This window comes from Macrotis lagotis, unplaced genomic scaffold (assembly GCF_037893015.1).
Source record: "Macrotis lagotis isolate mMagLag1 unplaced genomic scaffold, bilby.v1.9.chrom.fasta BILBYCTG032, whole genome shotgun sequence".
Taxonomy (NCBI): Eukaryota; Metazoa; Chordata; class Mammalia; order Peramelemorphia; family Peramelidae; genus Macrotis; species Macrotis lagotis.
In genome coordinates, this window is record NW_027421939.1 from 428,458 (window position 1) to 448,748 (window position 20,291).

Here is a 20,291-nt window from a genome sequence, read left to right on the forward strand (position 1 = left end):
CCATTACACATTTGAATGTTCATACATGAAGGAATGTGATGAGAGGGAAGCTTAGAGGGAAATCCTGTAGCTTAAAATTCTACATATATTAGTGAAAGAAAGCTGACACATTTTTCCTAAAAGGGAAATTTGGAAAAAATATAATATAGATTGAAAAACTAAGTTACAATATTTAAAGTTTTTAGTGATGTTTTAGAAAAAGAGAATTCAGTAAGTATATTCTTCAACCTCAGGGTTACCACATCATCATAGATGATGAGGCCAGTTTCGCAATTAGCAAGTATCATTTCCAATGTTTTGAATGTGTAAGACAATGAACTGATTTCCTCAGGGTACTCCATAAGACTGGCAACTCTAAAACAAGTGCAAATCTGAAATGAAAGAAATTTCCCCACATGGAGTAATGTCCAATGAAGACATCGAGAACCATGACCCTATACCAACTTACCCAGTCCAGTAGAAGCAAGGTCAGGTGAATGATGAGAATGATGTCCAGTAGAAATACTTGGAGGTGCACCACTTGGTTTAACTTCTCTAGATCCCTTATTAGTTAATGCATTTTCTAAGATTATTTTGAATGCTTTTTTCTAAAAGAAATAGAATAGAAATGTAAAGTGTCCTCAGAAAACTTTGATTACTGCATAACTAATAGATACGGTGCAACAATATCGAAAGTACTTTAATGGTCAGATGATCTTAGATTTAAAAATGAAATCATGCAAATATGTCTTTCTCTTCACTTATTTGAGACAATTTATTCGTCCATAAGAAAAAAAAATATTAGTTTTCGTGATATAGACTGAAAAAGTTTATAATTCTCACGTGACAAACATTTAAATACTAGGTGAAGTTTTTTGTTTTATTTTTTTTTTTTTGCAAGGCAAACAGGGTTAAGTGGCTTGCCCAAGGCCACATAGCTAGGTACTTATTAAGTGTCAGAGACCGGATTTCAAACCAGATACTCCTGAATGCAGGGCCACTGCTTTAACCACTACGTCCCCTAGACCCCCTTACTGAATTCTTAATGTGAAGTTATGGTCTAAGCGGGAAGGTAAGAAACCCTTTGTTTGGAGGACAGAGGCATGAATCTCAAAATCCTCCAATTCTGGAGTTGCACCAGAACAATCATATCCTCATCTCTATTCTAACAGAGCAACTTTGGAATGTCTTCCTTCTTTTTAAAGACCTAGAAATCCAGGACAAGGGTGAGGAACTTCACTTAATCATTTCACACTAATCCCATTGCTGGAGGAAGGCTCATGAATTCACAATGACACTTCATGGAGATCTCATGTCTGAATATGATGCATCATTAGGAACCCATCTGAATTCCAGGCTCATATACTTACCTGTCACGTGACCTTGGGCTAGCCACTAAAATTGGTTTGCCAAAGTTTCTGTGGAGATAAAATTAGCTAGGCAAAGATATGGCAAAGGGCTTTAGTCCCGTGGTCAAGAACAACCTGAATGCTGCTACAAAGCATTAGACATGACTGAAACTGTTCAACAACAAAATATTTCTGTGCATGTGGATCCACTTGTCTTATTGTCATAAAAATGTAAATATAGATGTTTCTGCGTGAATGTGTGTGAGTGTACAAACATATATATTCATAAATATTGGTATGTATTTTCGTATACTAATTTGGCCATTCAAAACACACAAATGTGGAAAATTCTTGAGAAACACACAGAACTTGACCATTTGGAAAACGTCCAATGATGACGACACCCACCTCACTTGTACTGAAAAAACCATTGCTGATAGTTGAGTATTTGATACAATTACTACCTTCCCTACAATTCTCCTCCAGTGGGATTATTTCTGCTCTTCTTTGTGCTTGATGTCCTTAATACCCAGGCCTCCAAACTCCCAGATGTTAACGATTCATAATCTATCAGCTACAAGAATTTACTCTACTATAAATGTTGCATAAAATTAGCAATAACACTTCCGATGTCGATTTCTTCTCTGCACACTTCATGCCTCTGCCTTTAATGATTTCCAGCATCAAGCTGTGAGTGAATTCCATCATCTGACTATCTCAACTACAAGAGAAATTCCCATGTCACAGTGATTTCTGATCTGACATTTGGCCAATAGACCTGGAAAACTCTCTTATATGGAGAAAAAAATTGTGGCGATCTGTGAGATAGCACAACTGAAATATTTCATGAAAAGTACTATATTAAATAGGAGCCTTAGAATGCTATCACATGAGAAACAACAATTTCTCCATTTCGCATTTCCAGATCCTCAGCCTTAAAAAGGCAATCACCTATCTCCTTCATTTGATGAAGGGAAGTTATTCCAAAGGACCGCTTAATGTTTGACTAAAATAAGCACAATATGGGCAGCTAGGCACCATAGTGTAGAGAGGAAGGGCCTGGAATCAGTAGGACCTAAGGATAAAACCTTTCTCATGCTCGTGGTAATTACCAAGCTCTATGATCAAGGACAAATTCATTAACCCCACTGCCTTAGAATAAGCCAAAAATAAAGAAATGAAATCAAACTATAGAAACAACCTGTCATTAAATCATTCTTGCTTCTCCACTCATAAACTCTACCTCTTTCTTGTTGGGAGGGGGCAATGTGTTTAAGTGACTTGCCCAAAGTCACGCAGCAAAGAAATTATGAAGTGTCTGAAGTCTGCTTTTAAATCAAGTAGTGCTGACTACAGAATTGGTGATCTAGACACTGTGTTAAATAGCTGACCCATCTGCAATCCTTATTTCATCAATTCAGACCTGCTCCTGTTAAGCTTCTACACTGAGGACTAAAAGTTATCCTAAAATGCAACAATTCACAATATTATTATATGCATATGAAATGACAAAAGATACTTGATACATATCAAATCCTCAACCCTAAAGCTATCAATCAAGGTCTCTTAATTATGGAAAAGACTTGATGCTTCTAGTCATAAATCCAATATTACTTCTATCTTTACATTCCTTTTGAGTATCTTTATTTCCTTAAGCCTATCCTCTCTCCTGGAAGGATGTTTCTTCCTCCTCTTTGCTAACCAAACTTACAATCTGACCTAAACTATGTAGTGAAATCTTTTCCTATTATCCAGAGTTTACTTTGTCATTTTCCTTTTTATCCATCTGTCCTCTCCTGTGAACATCATGCAGAAATACCCTCACAATCGGCCATAAAATCATCTCATTGTTACCAAAGTGGATCCCATGGCTTAAGGTTTTTAGGGCCTTCCAGCTCTAAAATTTTCATTAGAATTCAAATTGGTAATTAACTTGAATAATAACGATATCAATCATTAATGTAATTTAGAAAGGAACAATCCATTAGAAAATTTCAAAATGACAAAAGACAATACCATTGCAGCCCAATGTGATTTATAGTCTTCTCCTTCTTCCAATCCAAATGCTGACATCATAGAAATTAAATACAGAAAAAAGGTCAAATTATTAATTGGAGATGCAGTTACTGAGAAGAGTTAAATTGTACAAATATTTTGATTCATAAGGTCTCCAGCAAAATTAGCCCCTCAAACAAATTCTAGGAGAATAGAAAAGATGAAGAGATTATCTTTTGAATTTAGGAATCATGGAACAGGAAGGTTCCTATTATATATGTGAGGGGCACAAAGTTGCAATTTTATTCAAAGAAATATGTTTATATAAATAACGACTGGTTTTGCTAATGCACACTTAATGTTTTGGTAGAAGAGGGAAATCAAAAAAATGTTTCTCTTCAACATGCTTCTTAGGTCAAGCACATTAAATATAAAGGTTTAACATGAAATATAAATGAAAGTATGAGCATTACACCCTTGACTGTTCACGACTGGAGGAATGTGATGGGATGGGAGGTTAGAGGGAAATTCTGTAGCTTAAAAATATGCATATATCTGTTGAAGAAAGATGATCAATTTTCATATCAAGAAAATAGGATAAAATAAAATATCAATAGAAGAACTACATTTCATGTTTATAATTTTTAGTGACATTTTAGAAAAAGACAATTCGGTAAACATATTTATCAACCTGAGGGATACCACATCATCACAGATGATGAGCGCAATTTCACAATTAGCAAGTACCATTTTTAGTGTTTTGAATGTGTAAGACAATGAACTGATTTCCCCAGGGTACTCGATAAGACTAGAAACTCTAAAACAAGTGCAAATCTGAAATGAAAGAAATTTCCCCACGTGGAATAATGTCCAATGTGGACATTGCAAATCATGGTCATATAATAACTTACCCTGTCCAGTAGCTCCAAGCTCAAATGAAGATGCATCACTTGGTGTAACTTCTCCAGGTCCCTTAGTAATGAAGGCATTTCCTTTCAATGTTTTGAATGCTTTTTCCTAAAAATAATGAATGAGAAATTTAATGGGTACTTGTGAAATTATGATTAATCTATAACCAATATAAATAATGCAATATTGTCTAAAGTATTTTAACTGTCAGAGGTTTTTAGATCTAAAACCAAATCCTGGAATCCTTTCAATTGGTCACTTCACTTATATGAGACATTTGATTTAAAGGAAACTTTTTTCCATAAGAAAAAAAAATACTAGGTTTCATGGTATAGAATGATAAATGTTATAAAAATCACAAGAAAAACGTTGTAATACTAGGAACTGAGAAAACTAATGGATTACACAATTCATAACATCAAGAAATAATCTAACAGGGAAGGTAAGAAAACCCCTGATTTGGAGGAGAGAGTCAGGACTTAGAGCAGCACAGTCATCTCCTCATCTCGCTTCTGACAGAACAGCTTTGGAATATCTTTGTCTTCTTCTCCAAGACCTAGAAATCCAGGACACCAGCCATGGTACTCTACCTAATCAATTCACACTGATCACATTGATGGTGGAAGGCTCATGAATTTACAATGATGCTTCAAGAGGATCTCATATCTGACTGTTGCATCATTTGGAACCCATCTGACTTCATGACTCAGAAACATACGTGCTCCGTGACCCTGAGGAAGCCATGAAAATTGGTTTGCCACAGTTTCATTGGTACAAAATTAGCAAGAGAAAGATATGGCAATGGACTTTGGTCCCATGGTCAAGAACTACCTGAATGTTGCTACAAAGTATCAGACACGACTGAAATTGTTCAACACCAAAATATTTCGGTATGTTGATCTTTCATTCTTACTGTCATAAAATGTAAATATTTATATATCAATATATATGTATAGGTGTGTCTGTGTGTATTTTATGTGTTTACACAAATACATATTTTTAAATATTGGTATTTGTTTTGGAATACTAATTTGTACATACACAGACAGACAAATGTGCAAATTCTGGAGAAAAAGACAGAACTTGACCATCTGGAAAATTTCCAATGATTCGCACAGCACTTGTACTGAAAAAACCATTGCTGAGTGTGGAGTATTCGAGACAATTACCACCTTCTCTGCAGTTCCCCCTCAGCAGGATTATTTCTGCTCTTCTTTCTAGCATCAACCTGTGAGTGAATTCCTTCATTTGTCTATCTCAACTACAAGAGAGATTCCCATGTTACCATGATTTATGATCCTACATTTGGCAATAGAAATAAGGAAAACCCTCTGACTTTAAGAAACACTGTGGCAATCTATGAGATTGCTCAAGGTAAATATTTCCTGAAAAGTACCATATTAAAAAGGAACCTTAGACTGCTGTCATATAAGATACAACAATTTCTCCATTCGGTATTATTTCCAAATCCTCAGCCTTAAAAAGTCAAACACCTATCTCCTTGGTTCGATGTAGTGAAGTTACCCCAAAGGACAGCTTAATGTTTCACTAAAATAAGCAAGATATGGGCACCCAGGTGGCATAGTGGAGGGAGCAAGGGCCTGGAATCAGGAGGAACTAAGGACAAAAACCATTCTCACACTTTTGAAAATTACCAAGCTCTATCATCATGGACAAATTCCTTAGCCCTACTGCCTTGGAACAAAGCAAAAATAAAGAAATTAAATGAACTATAAAAACAAGTTGTCATTAAATATTTGCTACTTCTTGAATCATGGTCAAGTTCTGTCTCTTTGTTGGGTAGGAGGCAGTGGGTTAAGTGATATGCCCAAGGTCATGCAGCTAAGCAATTATTGAGTGTCTGAAGTCTGATTTGAAATCTAGTAATCCTGACTATAGAGTTAGTGCTTTAGACACTGTGTTAAATAGCTGACCCATCTGCAATCCTTATTTCATCAATTCAGACCTGCTCCAGTTAAGCTTCTTCACGGAGTACTAAAAGTTATTCTAAAGTACAACATTTCAAAATATTATTTAATGTATAAGAATTAACAATGGATCCTTGATACATATCAAATCCAATCCTAAAGCTATCATTCCAAGTCTCAATCAGTTTCTTAATTACTAAAAAGACTTGATGCTTCTCGTCTTAAGCCCTATATAAAAAACTAACCCTCACTTTTTACGTTCATTTTGAATACCCTTTCTTCCTTCAGACTATCCTCTCTACTGGAAGCATTTTATGCCTCATCTTTGCCAAATGAAATTACAACCTAGACAAAAGCTCTGTAATGAAGTCTTTTCATATTTACAAGTTTACTTTCTGATTTCCCTTTGTATTCATCTGAGCTCTCCTGTAAACATCATTCACAAATTCCCTAACAATTGACCATAAAAATTATCTCGTTGGCTCCCAGCCTGATCCCATAGCTTATTATATTTAGAGTCATTCCAGTTACAAAATTTTCATTCTAATTCAACTTTAGCAATTATATTGAGTAGTAAAGAAATCAATCAGAAATGTAATTTGGAAAGCAGCAATCCATTAGAAAATTTCAAAAGAAAAGTAGAAAATACCATTGAATCACAAAGTGATTGATAGTCGTCTCCTTCTTCCAATCCAAATGCTGACATCATAAAAATGAAATACAGAAAAAGGACACATTATTAACTGGAGACAAAAGTAATGACAAGAGGAAAATTGTACAAATATGCTGAAGCATAATGTCCCCAGGAAAAACACCCCCCCAAAAAAGTTCCAGGAGACCAGAAGAGATTATGTGAGTAACTTTTGCATTTAGGAATTATGGACAAGGAAGGTTCCTATTACAAATGTGAGGGGCTAAATGGCAATTTTATACAAAGACATTTGTAAAAGTTGGTTTTCCTAATGCATGCTTAATATTCTGGGTAAAGAGGAGAACCAAAAAAATTTATTTTAATATACTTCATAGGTCAGCACATTAAATATATAGGTTTAACATGAAACATAAAGGTATGAACATTACACACTTGTCTGTCTGTTCATGATTGAAATAATGTGATGGGATGGAAGGTTGGAGGTAAAGTATGTAGCTCAAAATATGTGTGTATAAATATATATACATATGTATAAAAACACACACACACACACACACACACACACACACACACACACACACACACATATATATATATATGTATATATCTGTGGCTGAAGGCTGATAAACTTTCATATATGGAACCTGGGCAAAAATAAAATATCAACTGAAAAAAGTTAAAATGCTTATAGTTTTTAGTGCCATTTTCTCAAAAAGAGAACTGAGTAAGCATATTCTTCAACTTGAGGGATAACACATCATCATAGATATGGGGGCAGTTTAGCAATTAGCAAGTACCTTTTGCAATGTTTTGCATGTGTAAGACAATGAACTGAATTCCCCAGGGTATTCGATAAGGCCAGAAACACTAAAACAGGTGTCAATCAGAATTGATAGAAATTTCCCCAGTGGGAATAATGTCCAATGAGGATATTGTGAGTCATCATGCTATAGTAACTTACCCAGTCCAGTCGAAGCAAGGTCAGATGAATGATGAGAGTGATGTCCAGTAGAACTACTTGGAGATGCATCACTTGGTTTAACTTCTCTAGATGCCTTATTAGTTAATGCATTTTCTATGATTTTTTTGAATGCTTTTTTCTAAAAGTAAAGAAGAGAAATGTAAAGTTTGTTTTGAAAACTTTGATTAATGCATAAGTAATAGATATGATACAATGATATCAAAAGTGCTTTAATGGTCGGACAATCTTAGATCTAAAAACAAAATCATGCAAACCTATCTATCTTTCCCATCCCTTACTTGAGACAGTTGATTTATAGGAAAATTTCTTCCATAAGAAAAAAAGATTGGTTTTCATGATATACACTGAAAAATGTTATAATTCTCACTTGAAAAAACATTAAAATACTAGGAACTGGAATAATTGATGACCTACTCAAATCTTAATGTGATGTTATGGTCTTCTAAGAGGGAAGGTAAGAAACCCTTTGTTTGGAGGACAGAGGCATGAACCTCCAAAACTTCCATTCGGGGAGTTGGACCAGAACAATCATATCCTCATCTCTATTCTGACAGAGCAGCTTTGGAATATCTGTCTTCTTTTCAAAGACCTAGGAACCCAGGACAAGGGTCATAGAACTTCACTTAATCATTTCACACTAATCCCATTGCTGGAGGAAGGCTCATGAATTCACAATGACAGTTCATGGAGATCTCAAGTCTGACGTTGATGCATCATTTGGAACCCATCTGACTTCTAGGCTCAGACACTTACCTGCTTGGGACCCTGGGCTAGCTACTAAAATTGGTTTGCCAAAGTTTCCTTAGCTACACAATGATATGGCAAAGGACTTTAATCCCATGGTCAAGAACAACCTGAATGCTACTACAAATTATGAGACATGATTGAAACTGTTCACGAACAAAATATATCTATGCATGTCGATCCATGTTTCTTACTTGCATAAAAATGTAAAGGTATGTGGGTGCACATGTGTGTGTGAGTGTACAAACAACATACATATTTATAAATATTGGTATGTATTTTTGTATACTAATTTGTACATTCACAAACACACAAATTCTGGAGAAAAAACAGAATTTGACCTTTTGGAAAACGTCCAATTATGATGACGCCCACCTCACTTGTACTGCAAATTCTCCATCAACGATATCACTCAAAGTCTCAATCAATATCTCAATTATGGAAAAGACTTGAGGCTTCTTCTTATAAGCCCTATGTTAAAAGCAAACCCTCACTCTTTACATTCCTTTTGAGTATCCTTACTTCCTTCAACCTGTCTTCTCTCCTGGAAGGATTTGCTGCCTCCTCTTTGTTAATCAAACTTTGAACCTGACCTAAAGCTCTTTAATGAAATCTTTTCCTATTTACCAGAGTTTACTTTGTCATTTTCATTTGTGTTCATCTGACCTCACCTCTAAACATCATGCAGGAATACACTCACAGTCGGCCATAAAACCATCTCACTGGTTCTCAGGTCTAACCCATGGCCTTATGATTGTTAGGTCCCTTCCAAGCTCTAAAATTTGCGTTCTAATTCAACTTTGGTAATTACCTTCAGTTGTACAGAAATTTATCAGAAAAGTAATTATGAAAGGAGCAATCCAATAGAAAATTTTAAAATAACAAAAGAAAATACCATTGCAGCCCAATGTGATTTGTAGTCTTCTTCTTCCAATCCAAATGCTGACATCATAGAAATTAAATATAGAAAAAAAGGTCAAATTATTAACTGGAGGCACGGCTACTGACAAGAGGAAAATTGTAAAAATATGTTCATTCATAACGTCTCCAGGAAAATTAGCCCCCCCAAAAAATAATTCCAGGAGACCAGAAGAGATTAAGAAAGTATCTTTAGGATTTAGGAATTATGGAACAGGAAGGTTTCCATTATATATGGGAGGGGCGCCAAGTGGCAATTTTACACAAAGAAATGTGCGTATATAAAAAACAATTGTTTTTGCTAATGCATGCTTAATATTTTTGGTAGAAGAGGAGAAGAACTGCTTCTTAGGTCAAGCAGATTAAATATATAGGTTTAACACAAAATATAAAGGTCTGAACATTATACACTTAACTGTTCATGACTGAAGGAATGTGATAGGATGGAAGGTTGTAGGGAAATTCTGTAGCTCAAAAGCCTGTATATATCTGTGGAAGAAGGCTGATAATTTTTCATATGTGTAATTTGGGAAATAAAAAATATCGAAAGAAAACTAAGTTAAAATGTTTATAGGTTTCAGTGTCATTTTAGAAAAAATGAATTAGTAAGCATATTCTTCACCTTGAGCAATACCACCTCAACAAAGATGATGGGGACGGTTTAGCAATTAGCCAGCACCATTTCCAATATTTTAGATGTGTAAGACAATGAACTGATTTACCCAGGGTATTCAACAAGACTTGAACTCTAAAACAGGAGCCAAACTTTATTGATAGAAATTTCCCCACTGGGAATAATGTTCAATCATGACAACGTGTATCATGGCCTTATAGTAACTTACCCTGTCCAGTGGCACCAAGCTCAAATGAATTATGAGAATGAGGTCCAGTAGAAATACTTGGAATTGCATCACTTGTTGTAGCTTCTCTAGGTCCATTATTAATTAATGGATTTCTTTTCTTTTTTTTGAATGATTTTTCCTAAAAATAATAGATGAGAAATGTAAAGTGTCCTCTGAAAATTTTGATTAATCTATAACTAATATAAATAATGCAACAGTATCTAAAGTACCTTAATTGTCAGATGTTCTTATATCTAAGAACCAAATCATAAAAACCTTTGAATTTTTCCCTTTACTTATTTGAGAAATTTGACTTATAGGAAAATTTCCTCCATAAGAAAAAAATATTACTTTTCATGGTAGATTGATAAATGTAGTAAGTCTCACTAGAAAAACACTGAAATACTAGGAACTGAGAAAACTGATGCAATATGTAATTCTTTACCTCAGGTAATGACATTTTTTTCTTTTTCTTTTTTTTTTTTGCAAGGCAATGGTTTTAGTTTTAGTGGCTTGTCCAAGGCCACACAGCTAGGTAATTATGAAGTGTCTGAGGCCGGATTTGAACTTAGGTTCTCCTGACTCCAGGGTTGGTGCTCTATCCCCTGTGCCCACTAACCACCCCCTTCAGGTAATGATCTTACAGGGAAGGTAAGAAACCCTGATTGGAGGAGAGAGTCATGAACCTCATGACCTCCATCTGACGAGGTAGACCAGAACAGTCTTCTCCTCATCTCTACTCTGACAGAACAGTGTTGGAATATCTCTGACTTCTTCTCCAAGACCTCGAAATACAGGACATCAGCCATGGCACTCCATTCATTGATCCCATTGCTGGAGGAAGGCTCATGAATTTACAATGACAATTATTAAGTGTCTGAGGTCTGATTTGAAGTCAGGTAGTCCTGACTACATAGTTGGTGCTCTAGACACTGTGTTAAATAGCTGACACATCTGCAATCCTTACTTCATCAGTCCAGACCTGCTGCAGTTAAGCTTCTCCACTGAGGACTAAAAGTTATTCTAAAATACATTTCAAAATTGTATTTTATGTAAAAGAAATGGCAATGTATCCTTAATGAATATTGAATCCTCAAACCTAAAGCTACCATTGCAAGTCTCAATCAATATCTTTATTATTGAAAAGACCTGACATTATTGTTAATGTTATTGTAATACACCCTATATTAAAAGCTAACCCTCATTCTTTACATTCCTTTTCACTTCACTTTACATTCACTTCCTTCAGCCTATCCTCTCTCCTGGAAGGATTTTCTGCCTCCTCTTTGCCAACCAAACTTTTCCACCTAACCTAAACCCATTTAATGAAGTCTTTTCTTATTTATCATTGTCAATTGTCAATTGTCACTTCCCTGTGTTTTAATTGGAGCTCTCCTGTAAACATCATGCAGGAATTCCCTAACAATTACAAGTAAAATCATTTCATTGTTTCCCAGGTTAATCCTGTAGCTTCTTATTTTTAGGACCATTCCAGCTCTAAAATGTTCATTCTAATTCAACTTTGGAAATCACCTTGAGTTGTAAATAAATAAATCTGAAAGCTAATTTAGAAAGCACCAATCCATTTGAAAATTTCAAAATAACAATATAAAATACCATTGCATCACAAGTTGATTGATGATCTTCTCCTTCTTCCAATCCAAATGCAGACATCATAGAAATGAAATGTAGAACAAAAGATCATATTATTAACTGGAGGTGTGGATACTGAGAAGAGGAAAACTGTATAAATATACTGATTAATAATGTCTCCAGCAAAAATAACCCCACTAAAATTCTAGGAGACATGAAGAGATTAACAGTCACTTTGGATTTAGGAATTATGAACCAGGAAGTTTTCGATTACGAATGTGAGGGGTGAAGTGCCAATTTTACACAAAGAAATATGTGTATGTAAATAATGATTGGTTTTCCTAATGCACAATTAGTTTTGCTAGTAGAGGAGAAGCAAAAAAAAGTTTATATTTAATATACTTCTTTAGGTCAAAATATTAACTATATGGGTTTAACATGAAACATGGAAGTATGAATATTAAACACTTGACTTTTCATGACTGAAGGAATGTGATGGGAAGGAAGGTTGGAGGGAAATTCTGTAGCATGAAAATATGCATATATCTCTGAATGAAGGCTGAGAAACTTTCATATCAGCAAACAGAGAAATAATAAAATATCAATTGAAAAACTAAGATACAATATTTATAGCTTTAGTGCCATTTTACAAAAAGAGAATTCAGTAAGCTTATTCTTCAACTTGTGGGATACCACATCATCATAGATGATGGGGGCAGTTTGGCAATTACAAGTATGATTTCCAATGTTTTGGATGTGTAAGACAATGAACTGATTTCCCCAGGGTACTTGATAAGATTTGAACTCTAAATGAAAAGCCAATCTTAATTGATAGAAATTACCCCACTGTAAATAAGATTCAATGATGACATTGTGAATCATCATGGCCTTATAGTAACTTACCTTTTCCAGTAGCACCAACCTCAAATGAATGATGAGAATGAGGGTCAGTAGAAATACTTGGAGTTGTATCACCTGGAGTAGCTTCTCTAGGTCCATTATTACTTAATGTGTTTCCTATCATTTTTTTTAATGATTTGTCCTAAAATTAAAGGACAAGAAATAAAACGTGATGATGGAAAATTCTGATTAATCAACACCTAATATAAATAATGCAATAGTATCTAAAGTACATCAACTGTCAGACATTCTTAAATGTAAGAATGAAAGAAATCATGCAAACCTTTATATTTATAGGAAAATTTCCTCCATAAGAAAAAATAATAGTTTTCATGATATAGACTGAAAAATGTTATAACTCTCACTAGAAAAATACTGAAATACTATGAACTTAACAGCTATGTGACCCTGGGCAAGCCACTAAACTTTGTTTGCCAGATTCCTTCTGTATGAAATTATCAAGACAAAAATATGGCAATGGGCTTTAGTCCCATGGTCAAGAACAACCTGAAAGTTGCTACAAAGTATCAGACACAACTGGAATTGTTCAACACCACAATATTTCTGTGTTATGTCGATCTATGTTTCTTTCTTTCATAAAAATGAAAATATTTGTTTGTGCATGTGTATGTATGTGAGTGCACATGGAAATATATTCTTAAATATTTGTATGTATTTTGTTATACCAATTTGTCCATTCACAGACACACAAATCTGCAAATTCTGGAGAAAAAGATACATGTGACCATCTGGAAAACTTCCAATGATGCCCCACATTGCTTTTACTGAAAAAACCATTGCTGAGAGTTGAATATTCAATACAATTACCACCTTCTCTAAAGTTCTCCTCCAGTGGGATTATTTCTGCTCTTCTTCATGCTTGAAGCCTTTATTATATATCCAGGCCTCCAAACTCCAAGAGGTTCATGATCTACCTGGTACAAGATTTTACTCCACTATAAATGTCGCATAAAATGAGCAATAAGCATGCTGTTGGACCTTTCTTCTGTGCATACTTAAAACCTCTACCTTTGATTATATCTGACATAGAGCTCTGAGTAAATTCCTTCACTTACCTGTCTCAACTACAAGAGAAATTCCAATGTCACTGTGATTTCTAATCCTATATTTGGCAATAGACCTGGAAAACCCTCTGACTTGGCAAAAAAACATGGCAACCTATGAGACACCTTAAATCAAATATTTCCTGAAAAGTACCTTATGAAAATGTAACCTCATGCTGCCATCCATATAAGAAACAACAATTTCTCAATTCCAGATTTCCAAAACCTCACTCTTAAAAACTCCATCACCTGTCTCCTTCATTCAATGTAGTGAAGTTATCCCAAAGGATAACTTAATGTTGCATTAAATAAGAAATGAGCACCTAGGTGGCATAATGGAGAGACAGGGTCTTGGAATAATTAGGATCTGAGATCAAATCCCTTCTCACACGCTTGATAATTACCAAGCTCTTTGATAATGGACAAATTCCTTTGCCCCTTTGAACAAGCCAAAAATAATGACATTAAATCAAACTTTAGGAACAAGCTGTCATTAAAGCTTTCTTACTTTTCCAATCACGAATTCTTCCTCTTTCTTTGTAGGGGAGGAGACAATGGGTTAGGTGACTTGCCCAAGGTTCCACAGCTAAGCAATAGTTATTAGGCGTCTGAGGTCAGAATTGAAGTCAGGTAGTCCTGAAGACAGAGTTGATGCTCTAGACACCGTTACCTAGCTGACCCATCCACAAAACTTATTTTTTCAAATCAGACCTGCTTCTGTTAAGCTTATAAATTGATGACTAAAAGATACCCTAAATCACAACATTTCAAAATATTATTCTATGCATAAGAAATGACAAAGCATCCTTGATGCATATCAAATCCTCTATCCTTAAGCTATAATTCAAAGTCTCAATGAATATTTTAATTACAGAAAAGACTTGATGCTTCTTATTATAAGCCCTATACTAAAAGCTTACCATAAAACTCTTTCCTTTTTAGAAAGATTTTATTTGAGTTTTACAATCTGCCCCCCCATTCCTGCTTCCTTTCCCCCAACTGTACAGGAAACATTCTGTTAGTCTTTACATCATTTATACTTTGATCTCAGCTGAATGTGATGACAGAGAAGTCATACACTTAAGGAAGAAAAAAAAGTATTAAATAACAAAATTACATAATAAGATATTTTTTCTTTTGCTTTTCTAATTTGAAGGTAATAATCTTTACCCTCAATCTTTTCATTTCTTTTGAGTGCCCTTACTTCTCTCAACCTATCTTCTCTCCTGGAAGAATCTTCTGCCTCCTTTTTGCCAACCAAACTTTCAGCCTAACCTATTGCTCTTTAATGAAGTCTTTTCTTTATCAGGTTTTACTGAGCTCTCCTGTAAACAGCATGCAGGAATTCCCTAAAAATTAGCCATAAAATCATCTCATTGGTTCCCAGGCCTATCCCATAGCTTATTATTTTCAGGTCCCTTCCAGTTCTAAAATTTTCATTCTAATTCAACTTTGTCAATCGCCTTGAGTAGTAAATAAATAAATGAATGAATGAATCAGAAATGTAATTTTGAAAACAGCAATCCATTTCAAAATTTCAAAATAACAGTCGAAAATACCATTGCTTCTCGATTTGAGTGATAGTCTTCTCCTTCATCCAATCCAAATGCTGACATGAAAATTAATACAGAGAAAGTTTCATATTATTAACTGGAAGCGTGGATACTGAGAAGAAGAAAATTGCATTAAATATTCTGATTGATATTGTCTCCACCAAAAATATTCCCCCCCCAAAAAATTTCAGGAGACAAATTGAGATTAAGAGAGTAACGTTTGCATTTCGGAAATATAAACCAAGAAGGTTCCTATTATGAATCATAGGGGCTAAGAGGAAATTGGTTGTGCTAGTGCATGATTAATATACTGCTAGGAGTGGAGAAGAAAAAATGTTTATCGTCAACAAACTTCTTATGACAAATCATTAAAAATATGTGTTTAACATAAAACATAAAGGTTTAGCATTAAACATTATTGAGCATAAAGGTTTAACATTAAACATTAAACACTTGACTTTTCATGATTGAACGAATGTGATGGGAAGGAAGGTTGGAGGAAAATCCTGTAGCATAAAAATATGCACATATCTCTGAATGGAGGCTGATAAACTTTCATATTAACAAACTGGGAAAAAATAAAATACCAATTGAAAAACTAAGTTAAAATATTTACAGTTTTAGTGTCATTTTACCAAAAGAGAATTCAGTAAGCATATTCTTCAACTTGAGGGATACCACAACATCATAGATGATGGAGGCAGTTTAGCAATCAGCAAGTACCATTTTCAATGTTTTGGATGTGTAAGACAATGAACTGCTATCCCAAGGTACTCGATAAGACTAGAAACTCCAACACAAGAGTCAATGTTAATTGATAGAAATTTACCGACTGGAACAATGATCAATGATGACATCATGAATCATGGCCCTGTACTAACTTACCCTGCACAGTAGCACCTGGTTCAAATGGATGATGAGAATGAGGTCTAGTAGAAATACTTGGAGTTGCACCATTTGGTGTGACTTCTCTAGGTCCATTATTGATTAATGCATTTCTTTTTATTTTTTTGAATGATTTGTCCTAAAAATAATAGATGAAAATTGCAAATTGTCCTCTCAAAATTTTGACTAATATATAACTAATATAAATAATGCAACAGCATCTAAAGTACTTAAATTGTCAGATGTTCTTACATCTAAGAACAAAATCACGGAAAACTTTCAATTTTTCCCTTCACTTAATTTGAGAGGTTTGATGTATAGGAAAAAAAAGTATTAGTTTTCATAATATAGACTGAAAAATATTATAACAACAACAAGACAAACATTGATATACCAAGAACTGAGTAAACTGATGGACTACACAATTCATAACATCAAGTAATAATCTTATAGGGAAGGTAAGAAACCCTGATTGGAGGAGAGAGTCAGGAACTTCAAAACCTCCATTCGAAGAGTTAGACCAGCAGTCATCTCCTCATCTCGCTTCTGACAGAACAGTGTTGGAATATCACTTGACTTCTTCTCCAAGACCTAGAAATCCAGGGCACTCTACATAATCATGAATTTACAATGATGCTTCAAGACATCATGTCTGACTTAGATGCATCATTTGGAACCCACCAGACTTCCAGTCTCAGACACTTACCAGCTATGTGACCCTGGGCAAGTAACTGAACTTTGTTTGCCAGATTCCTTAGGTATAAAATGAGCGAGACAAAGATATGACAATGGTCTTTGGTCTCAGGGTCAAGAACAACCTGAATGTTGCTACAAAGGATCAGACATGATTGAAATTGTTCAACACCAAAATATTTCAGTGTTATGTTGATCTATGTTTCTTACTTTCATTAAAATGTAAATGTAAATGTATATGTGTGTGCGTGTATGTGTTTGGGAGTGCACATCAAAATGTATTCTTAAATACTGGTATGTAATTTGGCATACCAATTTGTATGATCACAGACACATAAATGTGCAAATTCTCGAGAAAAAGACAGAACTTGACCATCTGCAAAACTTACAATGATGCCCACATCACCTGTACAGGAAAAAAAAAAAAAACATTGCGGAGAGTTGAGTTTTTCATACGATTACCACCTTCTCTACAGTTCTCCTCCATGGGGGAATTATTTCTGTTCTTCTTCATGCCTGGTACCTTTAATATATACTTAGGCCTCCAAACTCCCAGAGGTTCATTATTTTTAATGTAGTACAAGCTTTTAATCTACTATAAATATCCTATAAAATTAACAATAACCATACTCATGGCCCTTTGTTCTCTGCATACTTCATGCATCTACCTTTGATTATTTGCCACATTAAAATGTGAGTAAATTTCTTAACTTGCCTATGTCAGCTACAAGAGAAATTTTCATGTCACCAGAATTTATGATCCTCCATTTGGCATCAGACCTGGAAAAACCTTTGACTTTACAAAAAATTGTGCCAATCTAAGAAATAGCTCAATTTAAAACTTTCCCCAAAAGGACCATATTTAAAAAGTAATCTTAGACTGCCATCATAGAATAAAGAACAGTTTCTCCATTCTGCATTTCGAAATCCTCAGGCTTAAAAAATCAATCACCTGTCTCCTTCATTCGATGTAGTGAAGTTATCCCAAAGGAAAGCATAAAGTTTCACTAAAATATACAAAATATGGGCACCTAGGTGGCCTAGTGGAGAGACCAAGAGACCTGGAATCAGGAGAACCTGAGGTCAAAAGCATTCTCACAACCTTGGTAATTACTAAGCTCTATGGTCATGGATAAATTCTTTAGCCCCACTGCCTTGAAACAAGACTAAAATAAAGAAATTGAATCAACCTAAAGAAACAAGCTGTCATGAAATCTTTCTTATTTCTACAATCATGAATTATTCCCCTTTATTTGCTGGGGAGGAGGCAATGGGGTTAAGTGACTTACCCAAGGTCACACACTTAAGCAATTATTAAGTGTCTGAGGTCAGATTTGAAGTCAGGCAGTCCTGACTACAGAGTTGGTGCTCTAGACACTATGTTAAATAGCTGACACATCTGCAATCATTTCAGACCTGCTGCAGTTAAGCTTCTACACCGAGGACTAAAAGTTATCCTAAAATACAAAATTTCAAATTATTATTGTATATATAAGATATGCATCCTTCGTGCATATCAAATCCTCAATCCTAAACCTATCATTCCAAGTCTCAATCAATATCTTAATCACAGAAAAGACTTGATGCTTCTAGTTATAAGCTGTATATTAAAAGCTAAACCTTACTTCATTACATTCCTTTTGAGTACCCTTACTTCCTTCAGCCTATCTTCTCTCCTGCGGGGATTTTCTCCCTGCTCTTGGCCAATCAAACTTTCACCCTAAACTAAAGCTCTTTAAGGAAGTCTTTTCATATTTACCAATTTACTTTGTCATTTCCCTTTCTATTTATCTGAGCTCTCCTGCAAACATCATGCAGAAATTCCCTAACAATTCCACATAAAATCATCTCATTAGTTCCCAGGCTGATCCCGTAGCTTATTACTTTTAGGGCCATTCCAGCTCTAAAATGTTCATTCTAATACAACTTTGGCAATCACCTTGAGTAGGAAATAAATAAATCAGAAAAGTAATTTTGACAGCAGCAATCCATTTAAAATTTCATAACAATAGAAAATACCTTTGAATCCTGATTTGATTGATAATCTTCTACTTCTTCTAATACAAATGCTGATATCATAGAAATTAAACATAGAAAATGGGTCATATTATTAACTGGACACATGGCTACTGAGAAGAGGAAAACTACAAATATGCTGATTCATCACAGCTCTAGCAAAAATAATTGCCCCCTTCCCCCAAATTCCAGGAGACCAAAAGAGTTTAATAAAGCAATGTTTGAATTGTGTTTAGATATTATGGACAAACAAGGTTCCTATTATGAATGTGAGGGGTTAAGTGGAAATTTTCATTTGGGGAAAAGAGCAGAAACAAAAAGGGTTATATTTCACGTCCTCCATAGGTGAAAAACACATTAAATATATACCTTTAAGATTAAACATAGAGATATGTATAATACACACCTGACTTCATGATTGAAAGAAGGTGATGGAATAGAAGGTTGGAGGGAAATTATGTCATGTGATTGGAGGGAAATTATGTCATGTGAAAATAAGCATATATTTGTGGATGAAGGCTGAAAAACTTCCATACCAGGAAACTGGGGTAAAAAAGTAAAATATCAATTGAAAAACTAAGTTAAAATGTTTACAGTTTTTGATGTTATTTTACAGAAATGGAATTTGGTAAGCTTATTCTTCAACTTGAGGGATACCAACTCCTCATAGATATGGAGTAAGTTTAGGAATTAGCCAGTACAATTTCCAATATTTTGACTGTGTAAGGCAATGAACTGATTGCCCCAAGGTATTCAATAACATTAGAAATGCTCAAACAAGTACCAATCTGAATTGATAGAAATTGTACCACTGGGAATAATGTCCAGTGTTGACATCCTGAATTATGACCAAACAATAACTTACCCTGTCCAGTAGCATCATGCTCAACTGAATGATGAGAATGAGACCCAGTAGAAATATTTGGAGTTGCATCATGTGCTGAAACTTCTCTGGGTCCATTATTAATTAATGCTTTTTCTTTATTTTCTTTGAATGTTTCTTCCTAAAAATAATGGACAAGAAATATAAAGTATCCTCTGGAAAATAATGATTAAACTATAACTAGTATAAATAATGCAATGGTATCTAAAGTACTTTAAATGTCAGACATCCTTAGATCTAAAAACCAAATCATGCAGACTTTTAGATATTTCCCTTCAATTAGTTGAGACATTTGATTTATGGGAAAACTTTCCTCCATAAGAAAAAAATATTAGTTTATATTATATACCGATAAATTTTACCATTTTCACTAGAACAGCTTAAAATCCTAGCAAATGAAATAACT

General features: G+C 34.6%; 1 protein-coding gene across 11 annotated transcripts in view; it reads right to left on the reverse strand.

Moving 5' to 3' along the window:
• The window catches only part of LOC141504033 (uncharacterized), a 101,412-nt gene that overhangs the window by 53,291 nt on the left and 27,830 nt on the right, over positions 1-20,291 (reverse strand). For 8 of the 11 annotated variants that reach the window (XM_074208871.1, XM_074208873.1, XM_074208876.1 and 5 more), the window contains 13 exons: positions 19,868-20,006; positions 19,006-19,055; positions 16,294-16,432; positions 15,415-15,464; positions 12,795-12,933; positions 11,916-11,950; positions 10,299-10,437; positions 9,434-9,480; positions 7,774-7,912; positions 6,810-6,859; positions 4,235-4,340; positions 3,345-3,394; positions 449-587 (listed from right to left, as the gene is read on the reverse strand). In XM_074208871.1, the coding sequence (XP_074064972.1) occupies positions 449-587; positions 3,345-3,394; positions 4,235-4,340; positions 6,810-6,859; positions 7,774-7,912; positions 9,434-9,480; positions 10,299-10,437; positions 11,916-11,950; positions 12,795-12,933; positions 15,415-15,464; positions 16,294-16,432; positions 19,006-19,055; positions 19,868-20,006 (1,222 nt within the window). The remainder of the gene's footprint in view (positions 1-448; positions 588-3,344; positions 3,395-4,234; positions 4,341-6,809; positions 6,860-7,773; positions 7,913-9,433; positions 9,481-10,298; positions 10,438-11,915; positions 11,951-12,794; positions 12,934-15,414; positions 15,465-16,293; positions 16,433-19,005; positions 19,056-19,867; positions 20,007-20,291) is intronic. The other 3 variants (XM_074208870.1, XM_074208875.1, XM_074208877.1) reach the window with 3 other exon arrangements.